The following is a 21,379-nucleotide window of genomic DNA, read 5'->3' as shown; positions in this document are numbered from 1 at the left end:
GACCGCACGCCGTGGATGCAGCGGATGTCGTCGGCGCCGGGGTCCTCCGGGGCCGTGAGGGTGCTCCAGTTGCGGCGCAGGCTGAAGCACGAGAACACGCCGGAGAGCCCGCTCAGCTCGTCCGGCTCGTGGCCCGAGTCCTTGACGGTGGCCACCAGGGTGACGAGCAGCAGCAGCGCGGCCGCGCCGGTGGCCAGCAGGAAGGAGGGCGGCAGGCGCTGCAGGGGCGGCGCGCGGGGCGCCACGCGGCACGCGGCCGCGGGCACGGCGAGGCGCGCGCGCACCAGCCCCGCGCCCCACGCGCCGCTGCGCTGGAAGCGCGCCACCGCGCCGCGCAGCGCCACCTCCACGTCGCGCGCCGCGCACGCCTCGGGCACGCACACGCCCCAGCCCAACGTGCGGAAGCGCGGCACGAAGTGCGCCGACTGTAGAGCGGAGCAGAGACAACGGATCAGTCGAGGAAGTACGCCCGTTTTTCTGTTTTTCTCGGATCCATTCGGCAAGTCACTCAAGCTCGGCGCCTGTGAGGCTCGGGGTAGGCCAGCCCGCTGTACACGTGTGCACTGCAGGGAAGATGTTGCCTACCTAGCAGGCGCTGTGAAAGCTTGGACCGCTTGAACTTGGCTGGTTCACGATTGACGGACGTACTCTCTGGATGATCTCCTACCATGTATCTGGATTACCTCTCTGATTCCGACTACCACTTTCATACCGAAGTCCCCCCTCCCCCCTCGTCCTTGCCCGTACTTACGTCGTTGAGGGAGCCCTTAATAAAGGAATGGGCCAACGCCCTGTCCAGCGCGACCCGCACCCCCGGATCGTGCCTCCTCAACTCCAAGTCCATTCCGGCCAGGCAGTAGCGCCCCCGGATGTGCACTAGCCCGGGGTCCTCGCGCGCTCCCAGCACCGGCTCCAGCACGGGGCGCACCAGGTCGGCGAACCACGACATGGCCCTCGCCACGACAGCCACATCCTCGGCCTCGGCGTCCTCCTTGGCGGGACTGGTCGGCGCGGACCTGTGGACGCACATGACGCTTATGGCGAGGCTCGCACTGTAGTCAGAGCAGGCACTCTCGGGACGCTCACCTCTGGCGAAGGCGGACGTCCACGCCGAGGCACTCATCGAAGTCACCCAACTGGATACCGTTCCCACTGAGTACGCCCGACGGCAGCTTGGCTGTCGCGTCGTACACTGTTGGAACAGAGGATTGGGTAAGAACAGCGGCCGGGTGGATAGAGGTTTAGAAAAATATCCGGATATCTGATACTTACTGCTTAGTGCCCACGGTTTGTACTTGGCGAGGTGCTGGACAAATATTCTACTGTGTTTCTTGCACTCATCGTTTTTCACATCATCATCTGCAGTTGGTGCAAAAAACTCTGGGAAACCAGACATCCAAGACGTCTGATCAAACTCGTTGTCTCCCTCACTTTCAGCATTTAAAGATTGTTTCTTATCTTTCTTCTCGTTACCCTTCTCTCCCTTAGTTTTTGAAACCTGTTGCTTTGGTCTCTTTTCATCAGCAAGCTTTTGCTGTCTTTCTTCTTCAGCAGCAGCTTTAGTTTTTCTGTCTTCCTCTTCTTGCTTCTTCAGCCTTTTCTCCTCAATTTCTCGTTTCCTCTTCGCATCTTCTTCCTGCTTTCTTTTTCGACTCTCCTCTTCGGCTAACTTTAATTTTCTTTCCTCCTCGTCTCTTTTCTTTCGCTCTCGCTCCTCTTCCTCTCTCCTTTTACGTTCCCTCTCCTCTTCTTCTCTTCTCTTTCGTTCTCTCTCTTGTTCCTCTGCCATTTTCTTGCGCTCCCTCTCTAGCTCTAGTTTTAGCTTCCTCTCTCGCTCCTCTGCTTCTCTTCTCTTTCTTTCCTCTTCTTCTCGTTTTCGCCTCTCCTCCGCTAATTTCTTTTCCTGCTCTTCTCTCAGTATAATCTCTTCCTCCCGCTTTTTTCTCTCCTCTGCATGTAATCTCTGAAGCTCTTTCTTTTCCTCCTCCTTTCTTTTTAATTCCTCCTCTCTCTGTCGTTCTTCTTCCTGTAGCTTTTGACGTTTTTCCTCTTCATCCTTCTCAATTCTTCTTTTCTCCTCTTCTAGTCTTTCCCTCTCCTCTTCCTCCTCTTTTCGCTTTCTCTCTTCTTCCTCTCGGCGTCGTTTTTCTTCCATCTCTCTTTTTTCTTCAAGGCGCCGCCGTTCTTCTTTCTCCCTTTCTTCTCTGTAAAAAAGAAACGTTTTTCTGTACCTGTTCATACGGCATCGAAAGGTTTTAGGTCAGTAAAAAACCAGTGAAATTATTTTAAAGTCAATCAAATTGCAAATAATGTACTGGTGTGAATCGTAGCAGTTAGCGTTAATCCAATGTCTTGGCAACGTTTCGCATAAGATAAGGCTTAGGCAGATGAATGTCAGTCAAGGTGTTTAGCAGGATGCCTCCAGGCAAAGGAAAGAGCCTGAGTCAAGGCAAAAAGTTAGGTGGCATTTACATTGGCGCACTTAGCCGCGTTACACCTGGTGATTAGCTTGAAAGGGGGCAAGTGGCAGGGTGGGAGCGGAGTGGCCTGTGCGGAGTGAGAGAAAGAGAGAAGAGATAGAAGGTGATTTGTTAAGAAAGGCAGGAGCTTTATTCCAATCTATCCCCAGATGCAGGCATTTGTTGAACAAAGAAGGAAATGCAGATGCATTGGACAGAGGTGGATTTGACAGTAGTCCCATATTAAAAATAAATAAAATAAAAGGGGGTTCCTAGGTGCCCATGGTAATAAAGAGTGAATAGAATATAAAAGGGCAGTAAATATACAAAATAAATACTTCTCGAAAAATAAAAATGGGCTGCTCCGTATTGTAAACAATATGTACGAGAGCACACAGCGGGAACAAACACACATCTACGACTTACAACGCTAATCTAAATGCTTATTACCACCTCATCATTAAACCAGCTGATTGCCGGTTCACAAAATCTAGAAACTCCTGCTATCTCATAACGAAATATCACATTAAATAATGTCTAAATTAACTGATGCACTCAAAACAAATAACATGGTACCAACAACATGAGTCGTTGGATTGGCTCCAACGACATGGTTAGCTGACCATGTGGCAAACGTACTACAGCTGTATAAGCGCAACCGACAGTGTCACTGTTAGCTACACAACGTAGACCGACGAGCTCGGCGATCCACGTCAGCTAGCATACCATATAAATGAAGCCAACCCAAGTACAAAAGCAAATTGTACCATGAAATATTTTTATATTCTTTTGAGTGTGTACATTAAGCAACGTTGGAGGCAGGGTATGGAGATGGATTCCACAATAATACTTTTACCTTAATTTTCGAAGTCGTTCTTCTCTCTCCTTCTTTCGCCTTTCTTCCTCTTCTTCTTCCTGTTTGCGCCTCTTTTCCTCTTCCTCTTCTTTTCTGCGCTCCTCTTCCTCCTCTTCCTTACGCCTCTCCTCTTCCTCCTGTCTCTTTTTCTTTCGTATTTCCTCTATTCTACGTCTTCGAACATCGTCATCTTTCTTTTTCTTCTCTTCTTCAAGTTTCTTTCGTTCCTCCTCCCTCTGTTTCATTCGCGCTTCTTCTTCCTTCCATTTCCGTCTTCTTTGTACAGACTCACGGAGCTTCTTTAGGGCGCGTTTTTCCTCTTCATCTTCTGGTTCATCATCATATAGTTCGATCTCCTCGTGGCTTTCTTCCTCGTGTTCCTCCTCCTCCTCCTCTTCCTCCTCTTCTTTGTCCTTACCCTCTTCCACGTACTCCTCCTCTTCTTCCTCCTCTTCGTCACTGACTAGCTCTTCGCTGTCTACGTCTTCATCTTCGTCGCTGTCGTCATCTTCAACCTCCACAACTTCGTCATCCTCGTCAGATTCGTCGTCCTCCTCTTCGTCCTCCTCAACCTCCACGACCATCTCGTCCTCGTCGTCCTCCTGCAAAAGACAGAACATGGCAAACAGGTGGTTAGCGCCTGTTGGTTGGGCGGACCCATTGCGCGAGCGCACCCGTCGGCCCTGCCTAAGCGCCGGGCGCGCTGGCCGCCCGCGAGGTAGGCAGTCCCGTGGCGCGCGCGTGCACAGCGGGCCGGCCCATGCTGCGGGCGCCCACCCGCCCGTGAGGTAGGCAATCCCGTGGCGCCCGCGTGCACAGCGGGCCGGCCCATGCTGCGGGCGCCCTCCCGCCCGCTCCCCCGCCTTCTCTCCCACGCCACGATGTAGCGAGATGGGGTTTCCTGCATGGTGCCCACGCTCACCTCTTCCTCCTCCTCCTCTAGCCGCTGCCTCCGCTTCCTCCTCGCCTCCTGGATGAGGTGCGCTTTCCGCCGGGCGTCCTCCACCGTCCTCCGCTTGTCGAAGGCCGAGGTGGAGGTCTGCGTCAGCCCGGCCGCGCCCCCGGCGGCGTCGCCCCCGCTGCCCCTGGCCCGACCGACCTCCGACTGTCGCATCCGCTCCTCGGCCTCCCGAATAGTGGCGGCGCGGAGGGCAGCCGACTCATCGATGTCATTCTCCGCCGGCGTCTTCAGAGGCCGCTTGGGAGCCAGGTGCCCTGGGGGACAACAAGCAGGTCGTCAGCACGGCGAGCGCACTCCACCCGCCCCGCCCAGCACGCGCACCGCGCTCACCTCTTATTTCCGCGTCTCCCTTGGGCTTCCGCCATTTGGTCTCGGCGAAGCGCTGGTGCGGGTTCTTGCCCTTCTTGTCGTCCTGGCCGGCGGCGTCGGCCTGGTCGCAGTAGCTGGGGAACTTGCTGCATAGCGCGGACGAGGACGTCGACGACGAGGGCGCCGTAGAGGCCTTCGCCTCGGACTCGGTGGCGGTCAGGCACAGCAGCAGCACCGCCAGCAGCGCCGCGACCCCGCGCACCGCCATCCCTGCTGTGGGTCCCCGGGTCCCGCGGGCCCTGCGCGCCGCGCCCCGTGCCCTTTACCTGCAGCTGAGCTGTGCGCCCTGCGCGCGTTCGACAACAACCGGCGCCAAGGCGAAGGACAGGGGGGGGCGGCCGCGCCGGGGCAGCGCCGCGTTCAAATGTTCGAAACGCGGACCAGGAAAATTGTGCGCGGAACGATCGCGTGTGACGTACGTTGGCGATATTCCTGTCCCGTGCACCGCGGGAGCCCGCTGCCGCGCCTCGGGGCGGCACGGGGTATGGCGGGGCCGCTGGGGCCGCTGCTCGCTCGGGGCGCGCTGCCGCCGCCGCGCCCCTGCCGCCGCCGCGCCCGTAGTGCTGCGTGCCAAGAGGGCGGCACAGACGCGCCGCGCCTCGGGTCGGGACTGTCTCAAGACTGTCACGCCAAAAGCCGCATTGGGAACGCACGGGTCAAGGTGAGCGCAGCTCCCAACCCTTCTGACGGCTGCCCGAGTGGCGGGCGGGTGTCGCGACGTCGCGTCGCGGTGCAAGCTGTCACCACCGCGACTGCACTTATTCCAAGCAGCTGCTTTCGATTGGAAGGCGCTACGTCATTCGCGCGCCCGTGGCCATGCGGATCGAAAACACCTGGCCAGAGTCGCCGAGCGACTCAAGTCCTCGGCCTTTGCGGGCTTTTCGGGAAAAGGGAACACTTTAGTCGGGAAGGGTTGTCAAAAAGGTGTCCTGCGTACCGAAAGCGCCTTTACGATCTCAATTCGATATCGGATCTCGCACAAGTTTCGCCTCGCCACTTACGGCGCCCCCCACCGTCCACCGTGCACGGACGGTACACCCGCGCACTTTAGATCCCCTTAGTACGGTTCGTCAGTCGATGCAGTCCGGACGCCGAGGATCGTGCGTCGCGTCCGTCTTCATGCTTTGCGCCTCGACGCCGCCGCGGGTGGCGCGGGCCCTGGCCAGCCGAGGGTGCTGCGGCGCGGCGCGGTGGAAGAGGGCGTCGCGGCGGCGGCGTCGCTGGTCCGCGAGGCTGCCGTACTGCCGCGACGTCCGAGGGGAGTGGAGATGAGCGGAGAGGCCCCACGAATTTCTCATTCCACGGGGCGTTGACGTGGGGGAGGTGGTCGGGGGTGCGGACGACGCCGACGACGGCGGGGCGCCGCGTCGCGGCCGCCCAGACGATCCTGCGCGCCGAGTGGGCTGAGGGTGCGCGTGGGGACGAACTCTTGAGGTATGAAAAACTTCGACCCACCGCCAGTGTGCGTGCGCGGCACAGCCGATCGCACGTTGGCCGGGCTGAGCAGTTTGAGAAGAAAGCGCAGCTGGCGTTCCTGATCTTCCTGAGCCACGCCAGGCCACGCCACGCCTCAGCCGGCCCAGCGGTCCGAAAACTACTACCTTTGGAATCGTGCCAAAGGGTCGCGCCTCCTCTCCCCTGTCCCTTCTGGTCTCACCTTAGTCCCCTTTCCCTTCTTCCCCCCCTGATCTGTGGTAAGGTAAACTTCCCAAATCCTAGAAAAATTCAAGTCTATGAAATTGATTGACGAAACATCTAAAATACAGCTCGTTTCCTTTATCGATTAAAAATGGTTAGAGCAGATAACAAAATTGTGGTACACACAAAACAAAGACAGTTCATTGATTGAAAGATACAGCTCCAATGGAACATATTTACAGGAATGCATCCAGACAACAAATAACAGTGAGATCATTGCATATTGTAACTTAAAAATAATTGCATAAGAAATATTGTCTCTTCTAGGTGGAGCTCTGCTTCACTCAATTTCTGTACTCTTCTCATTACTTTATTAAAAAGATCAACCTCCGGAGGTGCCATCATTTCTTCAATCTGGAAAAAAAATAGTTACAGATGACTTTTAATATTTATAATTGTTTCATAGGAAAAAGAAAACAACTTGAAATATGTACATACTTCTTGCAACTGTTCGGCTGGTGCTCCTTGTGCCTGTAAACTGAGAGCTATACTGTGGATTCTATTCTTTTTCTCAATAAGGCGGCGGTTCTCATTTGTTTCAAAATCTCTCCGATTCATGGCATTATAGAGAGCCTTATAACTCAAATCTAGTATCATGCGAGCAACCTTAAAAAATAAAGAAATTAAAATCGTGTTTCTTTCCTTAGAAAATACAGAGGGTAGGCCATGTTCAATAGAGCTGTAACATTCATACCTCCTCTAGATCAATATGAAAAAGGAAGAAGGTTTTGTTGGGGCCAGCATTGGTAGCCATTGTTTTACGAAGTTCTTGGAGTTGCAAGAAATTTTCATGCATTAGCCGATAAGTAAGTTGTTTGGCTTCTCTTGCTGGGATCATGGCAATTTGCTGTATTTTTTCTTGCTCAATAAATCTCCTATCTTTCACTAATCTACAATATGGCATGAAATGAAAAACAATTACTTGGGTGGCAAATTTGAAATACTGAAAAGATATAGATGTATAAAACAACATTCTTACCTGAAAATACGTGCTGCTTTAGACCCAAAGCGCTCAACAATAATATTTTCAATACAGGTCCAGGTCAATGCCTCAAAGGATTTGTGCATGTTGATACAGAATTGTCCTCCACCACTGTCACCAACTCTAGTAATGAAACCACTGGAGTCCTCCTCTGAAAACAAGGTCAGAATGCTAAATGGTGATAATGTAAACTTTCACACAGAAACAAATCAGGAAAGTGAAATCTGATTTATCTCACCAATTATTTTTAAATATTGGTCAAGGTGTGGCAGTATAGGAGACTGAGGATCCTTCTTACGTAGTGTATCTCGTAACTCTGAGTATGGAATAGGATTTGAAACTCTAACCCATGGATCAGTACGAATATACATGAGTTGTAGTAACAGTTGGAAAATTTCACTGGCATTGTCATCTATTCTTCTTGCAATAGCAGCAACCATAATTTGGTCACTAAAGTCACAGAAAAGAGGAAGAGAGTAGACGTTAGTAAAAGGACATGAGAAAAAATACAGATCTTTAATTTCTAAATAAAGCATTGTTTGTTAACGCGTTCAATGCCATACGACCACTTTGTTGTCAAATAATGTTGTTTAAAAATGGATTAGCACTGAATGTGTTAAGATCTTACCGAAAGTCCTGATGGAAGCGATCAAAGTTGACCCGCCAGTATACACCTTCATCACCAGCATCAGCTACTTCTCCCTCCAGTAGCTGTGTAAGAGCTTTCATATTTAAAGTTGGAGGAAGATGTAATTGTGTTTTAGAAACAGTAAGATTAGGAATTCCTGTTGGCTTCTCTCCTTTCTCTTCATCAACAGGTGTAGGTGAGGGGCAGCGCATTAAAAACTGTTTGTTGACTAATGAGACAAATTTATCTCGAAGTGTAGATAAATAGGCACTTGCATTGTCAGAACCTAAAAACAACATTATTTGAAATGTACAAGGAATAAGAAAACAAAAAAATAGATGCGATAGAGCAACAAACCTTTCTGAGACTCTTGGAGTCTGGTAGCTGCCTTTACAATAAGTCGAGATGCAGAATCAAAGCCTACCCTTAAGAATTCTTCAACTAATGTTTCAGCTTCAACGCCAAACTTGCTTTTAATTAAATAAAGGTACCTACAGAAACAACATAAATGTGATACAAATTTTCATTTTACAAATTGTAAGAATGAATAATTAGAACTGTTGGAGTATCAGCTCTTACCTAGGATATCTGAGGAGAGAAAATATCTTCTCTGTTTGAATGGTATACTCAGCAACACGTCCAGACTTACCAGGAGCAAATGTTGCCAAGCCATACTGTAGCAGTACGCAGAGGGACTGCTTTACCTGTGACAAATATACAAATACAATGAATGGTTACGCTTAGGAAAAAATCTTTGGGAAAACAACAATGTCTTAGAACATACCTTGTCAATGGATAATTTGGTTGAGGAGGCAACTAGAGCAAGAGGTTTTGGACCCCATTGAAAAAGGTCAGTGCCCACCTTGGACACTATTTCCCCAAAATGCTCTTCCAAAATTAGAGAACAAACTTTTCCTAATAGAACTGACATGATAAATATTGCAGCAATTGTTGATTATGACATTGCAACACTAATGACACAAAGAAACTAAATAACGGGAACGGGGACAATTTTTTTGTTTACAAGAAACAAAAATTGTATCAACTAATCAACTATCAAAGGACAACATAACCTCTTTCGCCATGCCGGTGAATAGCCAAATGAATGAGAAATCTTGCGAAACGCACTATGTGCGCTATGAAAAGTTTTTGTAACCGTGCTCAAAAGGCGGGAAATTTTAAATTGGAGTCCAGGACAAAACCGGAGAAAATTAGAAAACTACCACATTTGTAGTTGGTAACCATTTATTTTCATCAATATTACAGGTTATAGAGAAGATTTGCTTTACAGTGATTAATTTGGTTCCAAATATTATATGGGTTACAAGTTACAAATCCCTGACAAGTTGAGGGATGATTTGGCTTCAAGCAATTGATTACATTTTATAATATAAATCAGTCCACAAAAAATTAAGCTATAAGGAAAGAAACTTTATTTATCAAATATTAAATTTGATTGAATATTTTAATGACAAGTATAGGCAGATCAGCCAAATGTGGTACTCCCCCCCCCCCCCCTTCACTCTCGCTCTCGCCTGTGAACTCTGTGAACTCCTATGCTGCTTTGAGAAGTACAATCTTTCCCTGGTCTCACTAAAGTAAGTTTTATCTGCTAGTGACAACAATAAAAATCATCACTGAGGCCCATGGATCAGTATTCCGGATTTGAAACAAGTGACACAAAAAAACTTAAAGTTCTAAATGAAAAGTTTTTCACAATGGTTTTAAAACATAACTTTGTGCTGGAGAGGAAAGCTCATTGTTTCCTCTATGCACATATCACATTTCTTTCCGTTTATGAATAGAGAGAAAAATGACTAGAATATATGTACTTCAAAAAATACATGACTTAAAAATATGTACTTCAAAAAATACAAGACTTCCAATAGATATACTGTATAGAAAATATTAGGTACGTATATGACTAGAATGTTTGTAAATACTACAATAATGTAGACTGTAAAGTTGGCCAGCAAATACAGCCTAAGTTACCAAGCAGTTGATAATGCAATTTTAGTACATCACTCCGCACTGAAACCATAGAGCCTAGCTATTCGATGATACAGCTCAGCAAGTGCTTGCTGCAACGTGTGGTCACGCGAGTGTGCAGTCAGGCGGCGAAGCCCTCCAAACAGCGCTGGAAGGAGTGCAGTGAATTGGGCATCTGACAACTGGGCCACTAGGTCCAACAACGAGCCTAGCATCTCCCTTGCAGCTACTCTCCGAGCACCAGAGTCCTGATTGATGGAAGGTACAAAAGCAATATTGTAAAAGAGCAACAACTCAACAGGTAATAATAGTAATTTTCTTCACAAAAAAAAAGGAATACGTAATGTAGCGCTTTATTTGAGGGATCTTTGACTTACTTTGATAATACTGGCTCTTCGTTGTTGATCAATTTCTGGTGGTATGTCCAGGGCTGGTGGAGGTTGGGGTGGAGCATTAAAGGGGTTCATTCTTGGGTGAACACCAAACCTTGATTTGTGCCTGCGATATTCTGCCACTAATGTTTCCATGTTGTCAGCCGTCTCTCCTTCCTGCCGGTCTTGTGTATTGTCAATGTCAGGGTCCAGATCAGGGGTTGGCGAAGGACTCTCATGAGTTGAGCCGTCATTGTCATCGACTTCAACACTGGATGAGGAACTACTGGTGGAGTCAAGAGACAAGCGTCCCAAATCTGCCAGCCTGGAGAGGAAAAAACAAGACAACATTTACAGAAATGAGACAGTAGCTTCAACTTCAGGATGTATTGAACACAAAATAAATCTAAGGCTAAGGACTCACTTGAAAGGCCGATATGGCCTCTCCCTTTTCTCTTTCTTCACCCTCTTTCTTTTAGTAGTCGTCACAACTCCTTCCTCGGCATCCTCCTCTTGTGTATCGACGGCAGCTACTTCCGCCTCCTCGAAATCTGGTGGTTTTGCACTCCCCTCCTGGTAGGGAACCAACATTGGTCGGTCAGTGATACCATCAAGGAGACGCGCATTGACAGTAACAAGTCGTGACAGAACACGCTCTCGACTCACCTGACGTTCCGCCAGCAGCTCCTGTCTGCGTGGTATGTCGGGGAAATCGGAACCCTGCGAGGTGAGGAAGAAGATGGGCTGGTCGCCGAGGGTGTCGGAGGCAGCGTGGCGGCCTTCGCGGTCCTCCACCACGTCCACGTACAGGGCGCACAGCGCGTCGAACGACTGCCGCAGTAACGACAGTGCCCAGCCCAGACTCCCGACAGGCGCCTGACTGCCGGGACCCTCGCCATCGGCGCTGGGGCCTGCTGCGTCCTCCATCAGGCGGCGGACGTCATCCGTGGACGCCGATGTGACCGCTATCTCGTGCAGGGCCACGTCGACGAGCACCACAACCTGTGGGGGGTCAGCGGAGAGTCTCGAACGTGTCAACAGGCAGTGCATGAAAAAAGTCACATCGAAATCTTGGGCATAATGTTAACACGACTGGTGACATACGAGCCACTACCAGTCCTCACCTTGATGGTCCAAGCCGCGGCGGCCTGCCGGTACAGGTTGGCCGCTGAGTCGAGCCCGGCTACCTTCTGCACGAGGAATTTGAGCCCCGGCCGCGCGTCGAACTGAAGCGCGGCGCAGTAGCTCACGTCTAGGGCGGCGAGGAGGCCCTCGAGCTGGGCCGGGGACAGCAGGCGCATCATGCCCGGGAGCGCGGGGGCGGCGCCGGGCGGCGAGGACGAGCCGCAGGCGGGGCCGCACTGCACCACGTTGGCCAGGGCGGGCACGGCGTGCGGCGTGCCGCGCAGCAGCAGGGCGCCCAGCGAGTGCAGCAGCAGCTGGTGCGCCAGCAGCCCCACCACCAGCGCGCGGTACCAGACGCGCACCACGGCGTCCTCGCCGGGGCCCAGCGCACAGCCCGGGTAGTGGGCGCCCGAGGCGACCACTGTCCTGGAGCTGGGGCTGAACAGCAGGAGCACGTACGACCGCTCCTCCGCGTCCCCCGGTCCGACTCCGGGCACGGACACCGAGGGCGGCGCTGGCGCAGGACAGGCCGCCTCGCGCTGCCCCTCCAGCAGGAAGACCTGTAAGCAGCGGAGGGAGCGCGTCAGCCTGTGAGGTAGGCAGCGCGGCCGCGTGCGACACTCGGGTGCCCCGCGGATCGGCCTACCCTCCCGCTCGCAGGCGCCCCGGGACTGACCTGGTGTCCGAGGTGCGCCAGGCGCAGGCACTGCTCGGGAGTCGTGTCCCGCCGCGCAGCCACCTTCACCTGCCCCACGTCCCCGTAGAAGGCGTGGCTTCCCGGGCGGAAGGCGACGAGCAGCTGCCTCATGGGCTGCAGCGAGGCGGCCGTGGCCAGGTGCACCGCGGCCACGACGGACCACCACTGCGCCTCGGTGAGCAGCGGGCCGGCCGCGATGAACAGGTGGCGTATGCAGGCGCAGCCCAGGCGCGCGATGCTCTCGACCGGCTGGATCACGCACTCCACCAGCACCAGCAGCACGCCCTTCAGCATGAGCGAACAGGCCGCCTCCACTTGCTCCTGAGTGCCGGCCGGGGAGCCCGGCGGCGGGACCACCTCCTTGAGGTAGGCGAGGTACTCGACGACCAGGTCCGTGGCCAGCCCGCAGCACTGCTTGAAGCTGGCCGCGCAGCGCTCCCACGCCTCGGGCTGCTTGCCGGCGCGCCGCAGCCAGCTCTGCAGCAGCGGCAGCAGCATGTGGTTGACGCAGTGCAGGGCGAACAGCGGCCCCGGCACCTGAAGCAGCTCGTGCATCTGCTGGAACAGCGCGTCCAGCACGTTCTGCTGGTGCTGCTCCCCGGACACGGTGGCCATGAGCCCCTCCAGCACCAGGTACCACACGCGGAGCACGCCGCTGGGCCGGTCGATGCTCGCCAGGTCAATGATGCCCGGGTCGTCGAACGTGCTGAGCAGCGAGTGAGGCACGGCCCCCAGGGCCGCGTTGAGCGCGTTGGACACGTCATCCACGCACGCGCCCGGCTCCCAGTCCACGATCTCCAGGTCCGAGTGGATGGGGTTGAGCACCAACGCCGGACTCTGGCACATGCTGGGCAGAGGGGTGCAGGAGTTAAGGCGGGGCGCGCGGGCAGGGCGCACAGGCGAGGGGGTGGGCGAAGGGTTACTCACCGATGGGCCGAGTGGAAGATGGGGCAGGCTGGCATGTCGTACATGGAGGCTAAGATCTGGCAGCAGCGGCGCAGGTACCTGCAAAAGGGAAGTAGTCTTTAACTTATGTGTATTTGTTTTTGAAATTTGATTAACTTCGATAGAAGAATTTCGGTGAACTTTAGTGAACTTTTATAAACCTAGGCCGAACTTTAATGAACCTGGATTGAATTTAACGAACTGCGATGAGAAATTGCGATATGGACCCCCGTGGGCTCCACCACTCAAACCATGAACTTTGACTTCAGATTTGTTGGGAGCCATTTTTATCTTCGGTTACCTGAGGGCGGCGAGGCGCAGCTGAACGGGCACATCACTGCTAGGGTCCTCGGCGTCACCGGGCTTGCGCACATGCTTCAAGAGGCAGAGCACGCAGTCAACGGCGGCATTAGAGAACACGAGTGGGTTGTGCGTGTTGAGGAACACCTGGAACACGTCCAGCAGGGCGGCGAGGTGGCCGAGGTGGCCCACGGGCGCCGACGGCGAGGTAGGGGTGGAGGGCGCGGCGGCCGGGGTCGCTGCCGGAGCGGTGACCTTCACTACGCGCAGGGCGCCAAAGAGTGGCCTCCACCCCGACCGAATCTCCGTTCTGTTAGCCTCCACAAACTCGCAGATGCAGCTGACAATCTAGAGAGGAAATGAAGCGTCAGATGCGCGATTGACAGATGGTGCCGTTACTTCTGGGTAGAAGGCCCAAAGTAGAACTTACTTGATCCTGCACATCTGAATCGCACAGCTCTAAACAGAGCAGATTTTCAAATGGTTTAAAAAGAGCTTCGTTGAAATGGAAGTAGGGAAGTTCAGATTGATCATTGAGTAGAGCATTAACTGAGTCATGGATGCAAGCAACGGCTTGCTTTGAAATAGTCCGATCTCGGTGGCAAGCAGCCTGTAAATATTATTTCAAAAAGTCACAAAAGCAAAAGAAAAAGTATCTGAAAAAAATCTCAAAGATCAACTTGGAAGGCCAATTACCTCCATGAAGTGTGGTCCGACAATAGACCATGCTCTCATTATATGAATCAGGGGCCGTCCGCTTCGGATACATTTTAACATGACATCTCCAATACGTGTTAGGAGTAAGGATGTATCAGGGTGGTCTCCGAGTTCATTTTCCGTTTGGATCTTCCCTTTTAAACGCCCTCCTGGCCACCAAATTCGACTCGATACTGATTCCTTTTCTGCACTGGCTCGTACCACAGGGTTACTTTTGCCAGATCGTGAGAACAATTGTCCATGTGATGCAGAGCATAGGGCTTTCAAGAATCCAGTGAGTGCTCTCATGTTGAGTTTGAGAGCTGCTTCATCAAAAAGCCTAGAATTAGGAAATATATTTATTATTTGCAATCACAACATTTAAAATTAATTTCGCATGGTCATATACTATACCTATCAACTTGCTGAGAAAGTAAACAAATTACTTTGGCAGCGTGGTAATCTGACAAAAGTCCCCCAGAGCTAGCATCAGCATTGCTACCTTGAATGACATCAGTCACAGAAGCAGTTGTGCTAACTGGGGTTGTTGGAGTGGATAAGAACCCATACACATCACTGGCAAAGATAAAAATGATTACAGTCAAACAATGAGCAGCTGAAAAAGTCTAGCTAATCAATTACTTCACAAACTTTTACCCTCACCAAATTTCAGTATCATCCACAGGGTCAAAACTGAGATTGAGTCGGTCTTGAATAGAGGTTTTGTCTAAAGCAGGACTAGAGGTGCTAGTCTTCATAGATAATTTAGGACCAAGATTACGATTGTGAAGTTGACTAAAGAAATCATGTTCAAGCTTGGCAACAAATAAGCAGCATCTGAAAACAGATAAAATTGGATTCAGTTAACTTCGAGTTGAAACTTGGGAAATAAAATTTCTAATAGGAATACTCGGGTATTACTGACCTAAACACATGAGGCCAGCAATCAGCACTATGACTGCTCATTTCCAAACCACGTCCTACAAGCACGTCCATACTCAGGGCATGGGAAGCATGAAGTTTACGTGTTTGGCCAAGCAATCGTTTGAGTTTCCTAATGCGTTGGCGAGGTTTTCTTAAACTATGTCTCAATGCAGCAGCTAATTGTTCTCTACTGCGAGCAGCCGTCAAAGTGTAGCTCAAACCAGTATCTTCCAGTTCACCCATAAGTTCTTCATCTGAAGCTGCACCGGTCAAATTACCATCAAATGCTCCAACAGGACATGATGCGGAGGCCAATAAAGAAAATAGTGACCCGCATCGAGATTGCATTCCTACATTTAAAAAAATAGAAATCAATTTTATAAAAGTTCACAATACTGAGTAAAGAAAAATACATATGAGTAAGTACAAACCTAAAATATTGGCAAGTTTTGCAGCGCGTTGCAAGCCTTCCAGGCTGGACACAACAGCTTCACGGTACCTACGACTGTCATCCCTGCTGTTACCAGTTCGGACAGATGCAACCCGGCTAGAGCCCTCAAGCATAGATGACAGGACAGCAAGCATGGAGTCCCAGCAGCATGTTAACACACGGCGAGATAATTTAATACCTACAAGAGAAAAGCAAATAATTGGTCATACCTGATTGAGACTCCATAAATTTCTGACTAAAAGTGAAAAAAACAATGTGGAAAATCTTGAGCCAAACCTGCTTCAACTTCAGGACTTATTTCAACCTGGGTAGTTGCTCTTTCAAGGCGTCTACAGTCAGAGAGAAGCTGTCCACCGGGCTGATTTGAGTCAAGCCCATCCAGGTCGGTCAGTAGATTTATCAAAGCAACATTATCAGTCAGGGAGGCATCATAGCCATTGCGTTCAAGAACACTATTACTTAGAGTTTCTTGATACAATTCTGACAGCCAGGCAGAAGACAGGTAGACAAGAACACCAGATCCGTGCACTTGCTCAACAAATTGATCCTGAGGAAATGTTTAAAGTAGTTTGAGAGAAATTTGAATATCTACTATGGTTGGAACTACAGTAGGTTTTTCATCATACCTCATTCATTGGTAACACTTTATTGTTGTCAGCATAGTAACCTTGGTGTATTAGCTTCAAATTCAACAAAAGGGCAGAATATGTTGCAAGATAAATTCCATCAGCATTGATTATTGTTACAGGAGCAGCAGGGCAATCACTGATGTTATGTCCTGCAAATACACCTTTGGAAAAAATATTGTCATCTTAGAAACAATAAATATGTACTGATTTTTATAAGAAGGGCAATCACAGGAACAAGACAAATATCACACCTTGGCAATATTTAGAGGCAAATTCTTGCAAAGCAGCGTCAACTTCAATTGAGCTTCGTAAAATTAGCAGGTCTCTCACCAAACCATTGAGACTTTGTGCAAAATGGCGAGCACTTTGTCTTTCAACATCAATATACTCAGCACGGACCTGAAAAACCACCCCAATATTTTAAATATTTATATGTAAATACAAAGAGGTCACAAAAGTCTGGAAAAAATTTCTACAGTAAAGAAAGAGTACATACTGGAATTGGCTGATATTCATGAAGAGTTCGAGGCAATCTTTCTAGCCTTTCATCAATTGGATCCAACTTTTGATTCTCTCTTTGTTGTATGTCAGCCTCAGCAACCATTTCATCCAACTAAATTTCGAAGAGGATGAAAGAAAACTATGAAATTAGTTCAACCTCAATGATTTTCTATAACTACAGCAGTACAATGGTTTTTTTTTAAATTTCTTACTTGAGGGTCATCCTCCGGTCCTTCAGTGTCTCCTGAACTATGGCTTTGGTCACTCCTGTCACTATGATCACTTGCGCCGGGCTGGCTCTGTTCAATACCACTACTACTGTCACTTTCTGTAGCACCACTGCGAAGCAATGCCTTCTCTCGCTCCATTCTTTCACAATAATTTTTGGGAAGCCTAGACATGCTTTGGTAGGTCAACGGTCCTGATAAACAGAAAAGTTGTCAAGAAAGAAAGATGTAACAATTTAGATGACCAGCTTCTAAAATAAAGTATTATACCTCGATAGTCACAAAGAATTAAATGGGGGTATATTGTGTTGATTTTATCAGTGTATTTATCAGAAATTCCACGTCCAGCACAAAGATCTTCTAGAGATCCCAGCATGGCTACAATGCAAGCCACACTTGCTTGAGCAAGAGCAGAATTTCCTCTTGTGGCACATTCATCAATAGAGTCCATTACTCTGGAGAGACAAACCATCAATTAGTCATCAGTCTAAAAATTACCTCACAAGTAGGTTAAGAAATTTAAAATTTATAACTCACAGTCGCATTAAAGCCATGTCACTTTGAGGAGACCCTTTTTCATCCTCTGGTATTATTGGCCCAGCAAAGTCTACCATACGACTGGGGCTTCTTAAAAGCTAGTAACAAGACAAGTTCAAAGATATATGAGACATTTGTGCCACCCAGAATAAAATTGGTATTCTCAGATTATTCTAAATTTCCAAACCTCCTTAAGCGCACGCAAGGCTTCCAAGCGATGTTGAGGGGGAGGATAAAGAAGCATACGATGGAAAACTGATTCCAAAACTGGTCTTAAAGATCCAACACAACCAACCAGACGAACAAGTTGAGTTCCAATACTGAAATAAGCAGAAGTTGAATCAATATTGTGAAAATTACTGGCACAAATCAACATTTTGTACACATTTTATACACCATACCTGTAAACAGTCTTTGCCTGTTGACTATTGAAGCTAGGAGCTGTTGCCAGACAGCCAGAGCCACGTCCTTTCACATTTGCCCCAGCCTTACCAAGAGAAGAATTATCTGGACGAGAGGAAACAATGTTTTTGTCCACGCGAGGGGTGCCAAGAAATGCCACAAGGGCTGGACAAAGCTTTTGCCACAAAAATGCAGTAAAATGTCGATTTGCATGAACGGCTTGAGGTAAACTTGACACCAATGTGTGAAGGCATTCAAGTAAAAATACCACTGTATGTCCATTCCTACCACAGCTGAAGAAAAAGGTACAGGTGAAATTCAAACAGTCTAAATCTCGTCTTGTTTTTAAAAAAATTGAGAATTTGATCATGTTTACAAACCTCTGTGATTCATCAAGTTTACTTATTATGAATTGCATGATGGGAATAACTTCACTAAAACATGATACACCAGCACTCAGCTCAATACCTGCCACATCCTTTGACCGTCTTGCATTAAGTTCTAGTTCTTGACATTCCTCTTCTATAGATACACAAAACAAAATGACAAAATTGTAGCAACTTTTCGCAATGTATAGTGGGTCGTAAAATTTTCTAGAGGAAATTTAGAAAATGAACCATTCATACCTAAGAAATTGCAGAAAGCTCTTAGTGTATGACTAGTAGCAGTCTGGGCAGCAGTTTGAACTGACTGATTTCCTGATTCATATGCTTCCCCACACAGTGTCAACATTTGTATGATTATACGCCCATTGACAGTCCAACTTGGAGAACACGCAACATTTAATAACACCTGTTTCCAAACAAAAATGAAACAGATTGCCAGATTTACATAGAGCGCATTTTCAAAGAGAATAGCAATTACTTCATAGGATTACTTTATATGTTACCTTCAGCATGTCTACTTGAGTGTCATCTGTATGGGATAGCATACCACTAAATACATGGAGAAGTTGAGAGGGTAGCCATAAGGAATCATCTTCTGGTTCAAGGTGCGATTGGAAGCGATCATCCCTTACCAATTTCTAGAAAGAGAAATAACAAATCAGTAAGGCAACTGCACATTCAACCTGGTCCCTCAATAAATCACAAAGGAACTCACATGTAATCCTGACAAAGATAGGGCAACAAATTTGCTTCTTTTTGTGTCTAAAGCTATTTGCAGCGGAAGAAGGCATTTTGCTCGAAGTTCATAGGCTGGATCATGCATAAGAACTGACTGCCTACCTAAGAAGTCTGAAATGGCCAGAGGTAAAAATAAAAATAAAATTGATGTCAAGGAATTTCAAAAAAATATTTCTTTAAATAAATCGAACGATGTAAAAGAGAAGCATCTGGAGATCATTTGCCTGAAAAGTACAGTACAGTGTGATTGAAAATTAGCGCTCATTTGGACACAAAGAAGTGTTTAGGGTTAACGGAAAGAACCTATGATAGTTAAGGAGTCTGATGGAGCATGAAAACAAAAAATATTTCACGAGAGTCAGTCATCATAAGGCGAATGTTCGCAAACATGACTCACCGTATGCTTCCTGAGCGGCTGCTCTGAGAGGAGCTAACTTGGCCCCGCTGGCTTCTTTTCCCAGTTGCAGAAGTAAGTCCTCCATTGTTTTGGATATCTGATTGTTGCTGGAATAAGAAACCTCCAACTTCCCCTACCAAAATTTAAGAAAAGTACCTATACCAAAGAGTTTCTTCATTTTGTTTCACAGTTTGACAGCAACAACTGTCAGACCAACACCAGCTGTAAACACCGCTGTACGCCCCTAAGTTGTCTGCTAGACAGTACCAACGTGTGAAAATGAACTTTACAAAAGAGATCAAATCAACGTCTAGAAACAAAGAATAATAAAGCTGAAAACAAAAGGAAAACGGGCTGTTATGTTACTAATAGTCATGAATATCTTTTGCTTTGAAAAAGTGACAACGAAGTGAACAGCGGGAAATTACTTGTTTTTCACTGCACCGGAAAAGAAGCGACTATTCGCAGTTGAATAGCCGGTTGAGCTGACGCGGCAACGCAGCGAAGTCGGCAGACCATCGGCTGTCTGCTGCAACGGATACACACAACAACATGGCCGACGTAGTGGAAGATGTTGTGAGCCAAGTGAAGGAGTTTTTGACAGATGCCCCTGTAAATGGCACCCGAAAAACTCCAGCCACCCCTGAGGGGATGGCCATGGCTTATACCAGCCTCGTAGTCATGGCTGTTTTGCCGATTTTCTTCGGGTCCTTGCGTTCCGTCCGATTCCGCAAGGTGCAGATGGTAAGGATGGTGAGTCAAGCTGTCCCCGGACACGTATGCGACCCGGTAGATTTTGCTTTTTGCACTAGTAAATTGCAATAATCTCACGGGGCATTGTAAGACGTTGTCATGGGGCAGTTTGTAAATATTTCATTCCATGGAGTCACATGCAATGTCAGTAGGCCTATGGAAATGCCTACCATATGTCAGGTTAGGTTTCCTGTAGGTGATTTGTTGGCATTTTTATAATTTTGAAGAGTTTTTCAATAGATTTGCTGTATCTGAAAGAATCTTGTACATGGTTCAAATAATAGTGCACTGTTTTATCTATGTCAAACTTAAAATCACGCATCATTAGAGTTTTGTTATAAAAGCGCCTTTAGTCAAAATAGTTTTATTATCTGCTTTCCCGCAGTCTTAAAACAAACCAACTTTGCCAGTGAAAAAAAATCAAATTTTTGAGTAATTATTTTGATGCATGGAACTAAAATTTTGTATTTCTTCTAGATTTGACTGGATTTGCTACAGTTACTTCTCTTTTTGCAGGAATCTGGGGCAAAGCCTGAAACTATGACAAGGAAAGATGCAGCATTCTTCCCCTTGATTGCTAGTGCAGCCTTATTTGGATTGTATCTTTTCTTCAAGGTATTGTACCATCAATTTTACAATTGGTTACATTTTTTATAAAAATGTTTCTGTTATTAAATGTTTCTTTTGGAATAGTCTATTATACATAGCAGTGATGGGTACATTTGTTTTCCAGATTTTCTCAAAGGAGTATGTGAACTTACTCTTGACTGGGTATTTCTTTATTCTAGGCATCATTACCCTAACACACTTAGCAAGGTAAAGTACAGCTAACTGCTCATGTATCAATATGATTTTTTGACAGGAATTTAACTGAAAATTTATCCAAATTATTTCTTTGATACACAGCCCACTGATAAATACTTTAGTACCTGCTGCCATTCCAAACATTCCTTTTCATCTCCATTTTAAAAGTGGAGCTGGGGAAGATGAGCAAGATATAGTGAACTACAAGTTTTCATCTCATGACATTGTTTCTTTAATTTGTTGTTCTATTTTTGGAGCCTGGTATTTGTGGAAGAAGGTAATTCTTTTTCTTCTTTTAAATCCGTTTACTTATTTTTAGTAATGTATCATTATTACTGTATTACTATTATAATCTGTGTTTCAGCACTGGGTTGCCAACAACCTCTTTGGAATCGCTTTTGCCATTAGCGGTGTAGAAATGCTGCACTTGAATAACATTGTCACTGGGTGCATCCTCCTCTGTGGACTCTTTGTCTATGACATCTTCTGGGTCTTTGGAACTAATGTTATGGTTACTGTGGCAAACTCTTTTGAGGCTCCAATTAAATGTAAGT

General features: G+C 48.0%; 5 protein-coding genes across 11 annotated transcripts in view; 2 read left to right on the top strand and 3 right to left on the bottom strand.

Annotated features, from left to right (window-relative positions):
* Positions 1-5,180, bottom strand: part of LOC127748911 (uncharacterized) — a 10,798-nt gene extending 5,618 nt beyond the window's left edge. The window contains exons 1-7 of the mRNA XM_052264521.1: positions 4,607-5,180; positions 4,238-4,530; positions 3,316-3,917; positions 1,273-2,204; positions 1,087-1,192; positions 752-1,016; positions 4-425 (exon numbers count right to left, since the gene is read on the bottom strand). Coding sequence (XP_052120481.1) covers positions 4-425; positions 752-1,016; positions 1,087-1,192; positions 1,273-2,204; positions 3,316-3,917; positions 4,238-4,530; positions 4,607-4,853 — 2,867 coding nt within the window. The 5' untranslated portion in view covers positions 4,854-5,180. The remainder of the gene's footprint in view (positions 1-3; positions 426-751; positions 1,017-1,086; positions 1,193-1,272; positions 2,205-3,315; positions 3,918-4,237; positions 4,531-4,606) is intronic.
* Positions 1-21,379, top strand: part of LOC113207075 (microtubule-associated protein RP/EB family member 1) — a 389,806-nt gene that overhangs the window by 319,922 nt on the left and 48,505 nt on the right. The window lies entirely within an intron of this gene.
* Positions 6,407-9,061, bottom strand: LOC113207090 (DNA-directed RNA polymerase III subunit RPC3). Its single transcript, XM_026423473.2, has 9 exons — positions 8,738-9,061; positions 8,533-8,657; positions 8,311-8,444; positions 7,954-8,239; positions 7,564-7,775; positions 7,323-7,476; positions 7,038-7,233; positions 6,782-6,949; positions 6,407-6,697 (listed from the first exon to the last, which is right to left on the bottom strand). Exons 1-9 carry the CDS (start codon positions 8,882-8,884, stop codon positions 6,557-6,559), a joined length of 1,563 nt encoding a protein of 520 aa, XP_026279258.1. The 5' UTR covers positions 8,885-9,061; the 3' UTR covers positions 6,407-6,556.
* Positions 9,485-19,522, bottom strand: LOC113207083 (brefeldin A-inhibited guanine nucleotide-exchange protein 3). The gene is made up of 28 exons (XM_026423460.2): positions 19,269-19,522; positions 18,849-18,982; positions 18,637-18,771; positions 18,374-18,539; positions 18,128-18,269; positions 17,747-18,040; positions 17,533-17,665; positions 17,346-17,443; positions 17,079-17,263; positions 16,794-17,002; positions 16,577-16,693; positions 16,332-16,479; positions 16,078-16,241; positions 15,728-15,998; positions 15,432-15,629; positions 15,002-15,350; positions 14,740-14,913; positions 14,491-14,652; positions 14,077-14,416; positions 13,811-13,990; positions 13,382-13,728; positions 13,063-13,140; positions 12,115-12,982; positions 11,438-11,998; positions 10,980-11,315; positions 10,738-10,886; positions 10,320-10,638; positions 9,485-10,190 (listed from the first exon to the last, which is right to left on the bottom strand). Exons 1-28 carry the CDS (start codon positions 19,351-19,353, stop codon positions 9,975-9,977), a joined length of 6,558 nt encoding a protein of 2,185 aa, XP_026279245.2. The 5' UTR covers positions 19,354-19,522; the 3' UTR covers positions 9,485-9,974.
* The window catches only part of LOC113207079 (minor histocompatibility antigen H13), a 12,176-nt gene continuing 10,575 nt past the window's right edge, over positions 19,779-21,379 (top strand). The window contains exons 1-5 of one of the 2 annotated variants that reach the window (XM_026423452.2): positions 19,779-20,021; positions 20,538-20,636; positions 20,755-20,837; positions 20,928-21,102; positions 21,190-21,373. In XM_026423452.2, coding sequence (XP_026279237.1) covers positions 19,821-20,021; positions 20,538-20,636; positions 20,755-20,837; positions 20,928-21,102; positions 21,190-21,373 — 742 coding nt within the window. In that variant the 5' untranslated portion in view covers positions 19,779-19,820. The remainder of the gene's footprint in view (positions 20,022-20,537; positions 20,637-20,754; positions 20,838-20,927; positions 21,103-21,189; positions 21,374-21,379) is intronic. The other variant, XM_026423453.2, reaches the window with a different exon arrangement.

Source organism: Frankliniella occidentalis, unplaced genomic scaffold (genome assembly GCF_000697945.3).
Source record: "Frankliniella occidentalis isolate FOCC.00 unplaced genomic scaffold, Focc_3.1 Scaffold19, whole genome shotgun sequence".
Lineage (NCBI taxonomy): Eukaryota > Metazoa > Arthropoda > Insecta > Thysanoptera > Thripidae > Frankliniella > Frankliniella occidentalis.
Note: the sequence above shows the minus strand (reverse complement) of the source record. Positions and strands in the feature narration are given on the sequence as shown.